This window comes from Sebastes fasciatus, chromosome 20 (genome assembly GCF_043250625.1).
Source record: "Sebastes fasciatus isolate fSebFas1 chromosome 20, fSebFas1.pri, whole genome shotgun sequence".
Lineage (NCBI taxonomy): Eukaryota > Metazoa > Chordata > Actinopteri > Perciformes > Sebastidae > Sebastes > Sebastes fasciatus.
The window spans coordinates 14,581,484-14,591,351 of NC_133814.1; the positions used below are offsets into that span (position 1 = coordinate 14,581,484).

A 9,868-nucleotide genomic window follows, 5' to 3' on the forward strand; every position below is an offset into this window, starting at 1 on the left:
TAATTCCCAATAAAAGTATATCTTCTCTTATGCCTACATAAACCTGACTTACAGCAGTTCAACACTTAAGTGGGAATGACTTTAATGTCTGCGTTTATACCAATTTAGCATTATGAAATCTATATAAAATTGTAAAATGAGGAGGGAGTTTGAATGTTAATGCACCTTTTTCTTGTGTCCTGTATTACATGCAAAGACAAAGACTTGCACGTGCCATGTCTCTCTCTTTATTACACTATCTGTTCATGTTTAACCTGTTCAGGCTGTTTTTACATTACTCATAGCTCACTATAGGTCTACTAGTGTGTTGTGTCCAGTGAGTGAGTCTCTCTCTCAGCAGCCCTTCGTCTTCTTCTGTCTCCTCTCACGACCCGTCCGCTGCTCTACACCCACAATTCCCCGCGCCAGGACAAGATGGACGAAAGCAGCAGCGACCGCCGGAGAACAATGTTTTGGCAATAAAACCCCCCCAAAAAGCGGCGAATACGGAGCGAATACAGGCACGTTTTAACCCATACTGCGGTCATGTGTAGGTGAGTGGCCGACTAAACGAACTATATAAATGAAAGCTTTGTCTTCTGTCGAGATTTCAAGCGACGGAGGGTTTTGTGTGGAGATGCACACCGAGAGACTCAGCATCATTGTTTCTGTTGCATGGGCCGTAATGCGGGTTTTCTAGCTGCTAACTAGCTAGCTCATGGCAGCTCGATTGTTATAAACACAGCTGCATCAAAGCGTGTTTATTCAGCTTTATCACTTGATTTAAAGTCCACGTGTACCGCAGTTTCTAAATTGATGTTTTTACTAGGTAAATGTGCTAAATTATAAGCATTATAAGGTTGTAATTACACGCTAAAGTTAGCTCACAATAAAGAGAGCGCCAGACAACCAGACAGATTTGATTGGTCATCAAAGATTGGGAATTAAAGCATTTTATGTTGCTGATTTTAAAGCAAACTTGCTGTTTAATTAAACCACTGTTGTTATATTTTATAATCTAATTGCTTTTAGGAGGATTCCCCTTTTATATTATATATAATTAGTGTTTAAATAGCCCAATATATTGCGTTTAATAGCCTCACTCATAGCGCCAGACAACCAGACACATTTGATTTTCATCAAAGCTTTAAATTGAGCATTTTATGTGTCTGACTTTAAAGCAAACTTGCTGTTTAATTAAATGAATTATTATATTATTATAATCCATTCATGCTGTTTAGTTTAAGGATGATTCCCCTCATATTAATGCCGTGTAAATAAGACAATATATTGCGTTCAAAATCCTGTTTTCCAGCGAGCTAGCTTTGATAGCAGCACTAACAAGCTTATTGTCATAACGGATCACGTTTATTTACTTCACATGTGGTTTATTTGAGACCATAGGAGTGTTTGGTGTGACTTTTACTTGAATGACTTGAATCTTGGGCTTTTTTTAGGGTGTTTTAGCGTCTTGTTTTGGTTGAGATTGAGGTGTTAAAGGTGCGTTTGATTGTGTCTCATTGTGGCTAACCGGGTTAGCTCGCTATGCTAACTAGCAGGCTAACTATTATGCATCACAAAAGCTGGTGGATCCGGTGTGAAGCCAAATGGTCGACTGATCTGTAGACTAAACAATACAGTCTCCTGTGTGTGTCTTCATGTTTCGATTAGTCACCAGACTGCCCAATTTGACCTGAAATGTCGAGCTGTATTTGACCTAAATATCGTTTGTTTTAGTGTAGTGTAGTGAACAGAGTAATTTGCCAAATACTATGCAACCAAATGCCTCCAGCTTTTTTTCATTCATGTTTGTTTATTAGCCCAAAAATGGCAAGCAAGTGTAGTCCAGCATGCATCAAAGTGTGAAAACAATAGGGATGTCTGTCTGAAAGCTATCAAAGCTGCTGCACATATTTTTATTTTGGCTACAGTCCAAGACACATGTGGTGCTAAATTTACTATTATTATTATTATTATTATTATTATTATTTTTTATTTTTAATTTTTATTTTATTTAACCAGGTAGTACTCATTGAGATTAAGACTCTTTTGTAAGAGAGACCTGGCCCAAGACAGCAGCATTTAAACATACATTTAAAGTTTCAAAGACACCACAACATAAAACAATAGCAAAATAAATACATAGAATAATATCATACAAAACACATTAAAATCAAGTGTTTGAAGCCAACGTTAAAGTGAAAATATTCAGAAACACAGACAGCTCCCGATTGACTCTGCTTCTACGTCTTTCATTAATGAATTAAATTCATCAAAAGTAATCAGTAAATGCCACTAGCAGAACAATACAGGATGTGGATTTAATATTTCCGAGGCAATTTGGATTTTTTTTTATCCCCTTCTTATATTGAACATAATATATAGAAATGTTTCAGTGCCGTAACTTGTATTTTGATGAAGTGCAGAGCTCCACATTTTTAATTTAAAGTCACTTCATCAAACCCTCACACAACATGACTCATTGATATAATTCATCCTCAATGTGTGGAGCTTTTTTAACCACATTTTTGTATTTTAAGATAAGATATTCCTTTTATTAGTCCCGCAGTGGGGAAATTTGCAGCGTACAGCAGCAAAGGGGATAGTGCAAAAAACAAGATGCATCAGCTAACACAGTAAAAAAAAAAGAGCTAAAAAAAGGGTAACAAAATATGAACCATTTAAATAGAAGGAAGTATAAATATAGGAGCAGTATATACAGTCTTGACAATAAACACACTATTAACAAAATTGCACAAGTGGAAAATGATATTGCAAAGTGAGAATGAATGAAATTCCACCTGAAAATATCAGTTTATTGTCCCATACTTATACCTCGGCATATGTTGACTGCATGAATTAATTTTCCATTTAACTTTATTTTAATGAATGTTATATTTGATGTATGTTATAGACAATAGTAGGTTCTTTGATGATGGCTAACCTCATTTTTTATTTGGGGTTTGATATGGAATTTGGTCCATTGTAACACTTATATCTCTTTCAAATATTTATGATTGTAATATTGATTGCATTTAGATTTAAGCATGTTAAGTAAGCTGTGCCAAAAGTCTGGTGCTCAGATCGAGAAATAACTAGAATTGCCACTAATTGATATATATTGAGTGGTTCTGTATCTTTTCTTCTCCACTTTTGATGCATACATTTCAATCTACTATTAACAGTATTTATTAATTTCACAGATTTTTCAATATGCTCTGCTGTATTTCATAAAGTTGCTCAAAGTGAGGCTTTATTTCCGATTACTGTACGCAGTGCTTCCGTTACGTAAAGCCTAATAAATCCAATTAAGTAATTAATCGGCGGCAGAGGAAATTCAGAGAACACTGTAGTGCACACAGTACACACTGTGAAGGCTATGTAACAGTGACTTAATATACTTAACTGGGCGACTTATAAGAGATGAGGTGTTTATAATAAAGATGTACAACAAAATGTGACAATAACTTTGGATTGTATACTTATCCATGTCTGAAATCATCAATACTTAACATGACTCTTTTTTTTTTATCTGCCCTCTCTTTCAGGATATTCTCCTCCTGCATTCCTCTTTAGATTCATTGCCCCCCTTCTTCCCTGCACAAAGCAAAACCACCACCATGAGTATTATCCAAGACAAATTAGGCAATGAGTTTTTGCGCAACGGTGGCATGGATCCCAATTTTGCACCAGGTATGCTTATGTTCAGCCACCTGCCGCCCGTCACCAGCTTCACACGGCTGGCCTCCCAGTCCGTTATGGGCGAGCTCCCTCAGGAGATGATCCTGAAGAAAGAACGCGACTCGCCCCCAGAACACCAGGGCGCCACTACTATGAACACGGGGGGCTTCCTCCACAGCATGGGCATTAAGCAGGAGCGGCTAAGCGAGCTGGATTACCGTATGCCCCTCTACGGCGGGGGTGGAGGAGTAGGGGTGAACTGTGCGGGAGGGGGCGCGGGGAAGAGCGGCACTGACATGCCGGACATGTCTTACGGCAACCACCACCACCATCACCAAAATCACCAGAATCACCAGAACATGCTCCTGCATGACCTCAGCCTCAGCAACGTCCGCTCCCTTGGAGAACCGGTGAGGAGGGGTTGTGGTTCTAAATATTGTTTCAAGTGATTGTTACTATTTATTTGAACTTTTGTTTCCTCTTGCAGTAGTGATTTCTGTCCCTAATTGCCCATTTATAGAATTTACCTTGTTGTTTTTACTTAGATGCCTGGGAGACCGGTTAATAAAGAGCCAAAAGAGTCGTCGGGTAGAAGAGGGCGGAGGAGCAACGGGGATGGGCAGGGAGGCAAAGCACGAAGGAAACGCAACGACGCTGCAAAGGTTAATCACTTATCCGTTTTCCTCATGTCCTTCACTACACCAGAAAAATATGTATATGGTTTTAGCCTCTACATTAGTTTGTGCTAACATGATGTGGAAACAGTATCTTACTTGTACTTGTGTTTTTTTCTCCTTGTAGTCCATGATGTTGGATGCAGATGGAGCCTGCATGTCCCCCAACTCAAAACCACATATCTGTGAGCACTGTAATGCGGCCTTCCGCAGCTCCTACCACTTGCGCAGACATGTGCTCATACACACAGGTGAGAGACTTTCGCTGCATGTCACTGCTTTACTTTCTCCTTAGACTGTTAGTAGTTTCCTAGAGTTTATAAATTTAAAGTCTGTCTTAAGTGAAAATATGTTTTAACCACCTAAGTCCACTACTCCTTTTTCACCAAATGCACCATTGTGGATTAGATCTCCTATGCTGATAAAAGGGATATAAGATGCACGCAGGATATGTTGGGTTCAGAAGCAGAACAGATACAGCTACAGGAGGCAGTGTCTCTGCTACATAAGAGACGTTTGTGTCAGACTGTAATGTAGCTAACAGATTAACAAAACAGTATGCTTGTGTTGAAGATCCCTGTTGTAGCTTTGATTAAATATACAGCCCCAGATCCATTATGCATGGGATCTGGTATAATGCTATATTACCAAGGTTACACAAAAAACACGATTTACCATTAATGCAAACAGCACTCTCTCTTACTAATCCCCCATTCACCATGAGTGCTTGGGGACTTGAAAGCAGACAATCGCTAAACCCAGGGATGACTCGGTGCTTACTCATGTGTTTCTGGACGTCTTAGTCATTCTCTTTGCTGGGAATTCCTCATTTGGCTCTTTGATCTTGAACTCATAAATGATTTAAAGGGAAACTCAACTTTTTCTTCTTTTTTTTTTACAACCTCAGTTTATTTTAAACCATTTCCCTTGTTTTGTCATTATTACTTGAAGTGTAACTTTATCTGACAAAAGAGTCTCTGCAGTATTGGCATATCACAATTGATGTGAGTCTCATACATCTTATTTTGATGCGCAGTCACGCAACGGGTGTTTCATGTGTCATTGCGACCATGTGGTAGACACAGTTATGTGACAGGCTCTGAGTTAATTAATGTGGTGAGCGGATTGTTGTACTCTTGATCGCACAGGTGAGAGGCCTTTCCGGTGCAGTCAGTGTAACATGAGCTTCATCCAGAAGTATCTGCTCCAGCGGCACGAAAAGATCCACAGTGGTGAGTTTCTGCACTTAGATATAACTAGTATACTGAAGTGTTTTTTGGAATGAATGCCTTCACTTGTTGCCAGTATCAGTTTATATAAACTTTGCTGTTGTGACACATGACCTGACACTGTAATCTGTCTTTTGCAGGAGAGAAGCCTTTTAGCTGTGACCAGTGCAACATGCGCTTTATCCAGAAGTACCATATGGAGCGACACAAAAGGACACACAGTGGCGAGAAGCCATATCGCTGCGATACCTGCCAACAAGTAGGTTATATGTAGTCTCTTTGCTAAGTAGCTTACCCCTGTTTTGTCTTTCAATTTCATGTGTTTTGCCAGTTGGCTTTGTATATACTTTGAATGCCTTTTCAGTGATCCTTTATTGAACAGGGTGTATGAGTAACATGCATTATTATCATTAGCAATTATAAAAATGTGTCTTTCTGTACTTCCCCCACTTAAATCCCTTATAAAGCCCTGTTTCAATGGGATTAGTTGTGTCAGAAGAGGTCAGGGAATTTAATGCTCTCGTGAAATTAAATGGTACCTCTGCAGTATATTTTCTGTTGTTAAGAAAATAAACATCTATAGGATTTTTAGAGCTGATATCTCTCTTTTCCTCTCGTCTGTTTTCCCTCCATTTTTTAGTTTTTCTCAAGAACAGACCGGTTACTGAAGCACAAACGGACTTGTGGAGAAGCCATAAAGAAGGGCCTGGACCCGAGCATGCTGGAGCTCAGCGATGCGGAGCTAGGCCAGGGCAGCTATTCACTCACTCAGGGAAACTCTACCACCTCCGGACGCAAGAGGGCCAAGTCCAAAAACGGTGAGGGCAAGAGGAAGAAGAATGCCTCAGCATCAGCCGCTTCGTCCTCCGGGGGGATGGCCCGTGACCTGGGCCTGCAGGACTTCAGCATGGAGCACCCCTCGGGCTCCGGCCCAACCATGCAGGGACGCACGCCTAAATTGGTCTTTAAAAAAGCTGGCCGCAAGGGCCTGGACAAGGGCCTCCTCTCTCTGGAAGACAGCGCTGACGGACAAAAGCGGTTGGGGCAGAAGCCTGGCTCCATGGATCATGTGGAGGTGTCTGGCCTGGATAACATGGGTCTGCTCCAGGGAGCCGGGGGCAACAAGCAGGGGCCTACCACCAGCAGCAACTACGATGATGCAATGCAGTTTGTGAAAAAGCGGCGCTACCTCCATGCAGTTAACAATGACTATGGAGCCAGCTCACTGCACATGGCATCCCAGGGCAACAGTGTCATCCAGGGCTCCCTGGGGCCGGAGCCCACGCTGGCCATGCTGGACTCCTCGCCTTTGGATCTCAAGCACGACAAGTCGGGCATTCCAGATGAGGTACTGCAAAGCCTGCTAGAGCATTACAGCCATAAGCCAGAGGGGACACACCACCACGACGTGACGTTCGACCTGTCGGACCACCCGCACCACGTAGACCTCCAGCCAGCAGCCCCCGTTACCCCCGAGCTGGAGGATGACTGTCCTAACGGCGGTGACAAGACGGCGGTGATGAGCGAGTACTCGAAGTTCCTCCTGCAGGCCCTGGAGCGCACCAGCCATAGTGGGCCCTTCCCCATCCTCGGCCAAACGGGGCCTTTCCCACTCCTGTCCAGCAGCTCCAGTCCCACGGGGCCCCTGTTCTCAGACAAACACGTGTACAACACATCCCCACTGGATTGTGTCTACCCGCCTGCTGTCTCCTCCCCTCTGCCCATCGCCGCCCCTTCATCAAACTCCTCCTCATCCTCCTCCAAGTCCCACTATGGCATGCTCGTCAGCTCCCCTTCCCAGGCAGGCTACCACCTCAGCTTGGAACCCACCAGCCACCAGCAGCTGACGCCATCTCAGGAGCTGACCGAGCAGTTGGAGAAGCAGCACTCCCCCGGCGCCTTCAACCTACCTCCCCAGGACCTGACTGCCTCGGCAGAGGGCTCCAAGGGGCAGCAGCCCAAGGCCGGAGGGAGCATTGCGCCGTCCAACGGCTCCAGCTACCCAGACCTGTCCCCACTGATCCCCCCTAAAGAAACCACGTACCAGATCGAGAACTTCGCCCAGGCCTTTGGCTCCCAGTTCAAGTCAGGACGGGGGACCCCTCTGAGCTATGGCAGTGATCCTGGGGCAGAGGTCGACCACCGAATACGGACTCCAGTGTCAGAATTCTCAGGGTATACCAGTTTGTTAGCTGACGTCGGTGAGCCAGTGAGTACAGGATCAAAAACCCAGACAAGCCAAAGTTTCAGATAAGGGTCAAACGAGGTGAATCCAGTAGGAGGCTGTTCTGTTACTGTCCATACAGTCCCTATACCCATCCTAATTTTGTTCTTGTAGCAAAGTTTTGTTTTTTAAACACTGCCATTAAATGTTAATACAAAATGACCAGGGAGGGTCTTTCATGGCCTCAAAATGCAATTTTTTAAACTATTCTCATTTTTATTATGTATTTAGTCGCTTAATTTTTGTTTAAGAGTAGTGATTTTGATATGAACGTACCGTAGATTTAAATGTAATTTAAAACATTTAGAGGGTAGCTATAAAGTTGCTTGAATTTTTTTTCTTTTTTTTTCTTTTTCTGAACCCTTGTGTTTTATCAATCATCATACCATTGTAAAGTAATAATGAATAATGTTGATAATTTCAATAATAACATTTGTGGCAGGGAAAGGCCCAGAATTCAAATTGCAAAAAAAGTATATATTGTCTGTTACAAGAAACATATTAACTCAGGAAAATAGGCAAAATTGTGTAATAAGACTTTGTATTATGAGATGCAATTAGCACAGTTTTTACAGGTGTACTTTGAGACTACAAAGCTTTGATTTTTGTGTTTTTTTTTTTTTTTTTTAAACTCGTCAGAACAACAAATTACAATACATGATCATGTTTGGTTTCTACTGCGTGTAGCTTTGTTGAGATTATGGTACTGTTGTGTCAATGTGAAGACATCCACATTTCTTTTGAGAGCCACATGTTGTACACGAGGTAGTTGAAAAAATCGTAGTGGAGTCCAGCACGCTGCATGTTCTGAAGTGAAGAGGATGTTCGAACATAACTTGACTGTTGATGAAGCCTGTCTAACCCATGCACTCCTCCTCCGGTTGTGCCCCCCAGTGGCCAGTAGAAAAAGACACAGCTTATACAAAAATGCAACCCATTTGCTGTTACGGCCGTCTCAGAAAGCAATGAACATCAATCCGTTAACTTTTCACCGTGCTGTTGCTGAAGTGATTTCTTTTTTTTAAAAAACAAGTCACCACTTTTCTACTCCACTCCTTGCTGTTCCTTTTTGTGTCAATGGAATCAAACAAGCACTTTTTTAAAAACAAATCATCATTGGAAGCAACAACAACCCATTCAATTTGCATATGTGATGCGTGATTATTATGCTAATGATTATTAATATTATTTTAAGAGGAGAAAACTGTGAACGGGGTTGGGAGGGAGGGAGGGAGGGAAGGAGGTTGGGTGGATGAGTGGGAGGGAGGGCGGAAAGGGAGGGCTGGATTATTGTTTAATAGGGTTTGATAGGGGTTGACTAGGCATGACCATGGGCATCTAAATGTATTTTGTTGCTTTTTCTCAAGGGTAGAAGAGAAGGGGAGGGGGGAATTTTTTTTTTCTTTTCTTACGGGTTGTCGGGTGATGTTGTAAAAAGATGATTTGCCATAATTTTGTTATACAATATTTTGAGAGTACATCTTTGTATTTAAGTGTTTTGAGAGACGGGCTGACATGCTGGAACCCTTATATCTTTGAACCCATTGGGTGTGTTGGTTGCATACCCAAACCCTTTTATTTATTCTCCACTAGCCACAACAGAACTCAGTAGCAGATATTTTTGGCAGGTAATCACCGGACCTGCACCCCCTCTACCCCCCCTTTCCATCTACGTTTTTTTTAACCCCACTGTTGTAGTAATTGCAAAAAACTGCTTCAATAATACAGTTAAAAAACCGAAAAGTTAAGTTATACCCAGCTCCCCTCCCCAAAATGCAGCCCTGCACTCACAAGAATAAACAATGGCCTTCTTTGTCTTCCGTGGCTAAAGCCATTCTATCCCGGCAGCCAGGGTTGATATTTAATTTAGTTGATTTCCTGTGAGCCGAAACCCCCCCCCCGCACCCTTTTCCTTTTCCTATGTCTGTGAGCTCCACAGCCAAGAGACTTTGAAGCTGCTCAGATCACAGGGAACAAAGACTGACTGACCAGCCACCTCACTCCAAACACACACTATGCTTTTAAAAGGAGAGAAAACGAGTGGGTGAGAGATGGAGAAGAAAAAAAAAAGAAAAGAAAAA

At 42.2% G+C, this 9,868-nt stretch overlaps 1 protein-coding gene across 2 annotated transcripts; it reads left to right on the forward strand.

Annotated features, from left to right (window-relative positions):
* Window positions 1-350: 350 nt before the first annotated feature.
* Window positions 351-9,868, forward strand: znf281b (zinc finger protein 281b). Of its 2 annotated transcripts, none has more exons than XM_074619380.1 (7): window positions 351-533; window positions 3,528-4,070; window positions 4,206-4,322; window positions 4,462-4,584; window positions 5,473-5,566; window positions 5,704-5,822; window positions 6,204-9,868. In XM_074619380.1, exons 2-7 carry the CDS (start codon window positions 3,600-3,602, stop codon window positions 7,815-7,817), a joined length of 2,538 nt encoding a protein of 845 aa, XP_074475481.1. In that variant the 5' UTR covers window positions 351-533; window positions 3,528-3,599; the 3' UTR covers window positions 7,818-9,868. The 2 variants fall into 2 exon arrangements, with proteins under 2 accessions (XP_074475481.1, XP_074475482.1); XM_074619381.1 differs by having other exon boundaries at window positions 352-533; window positions 4,462-4,585; window positions 5,483-5,566.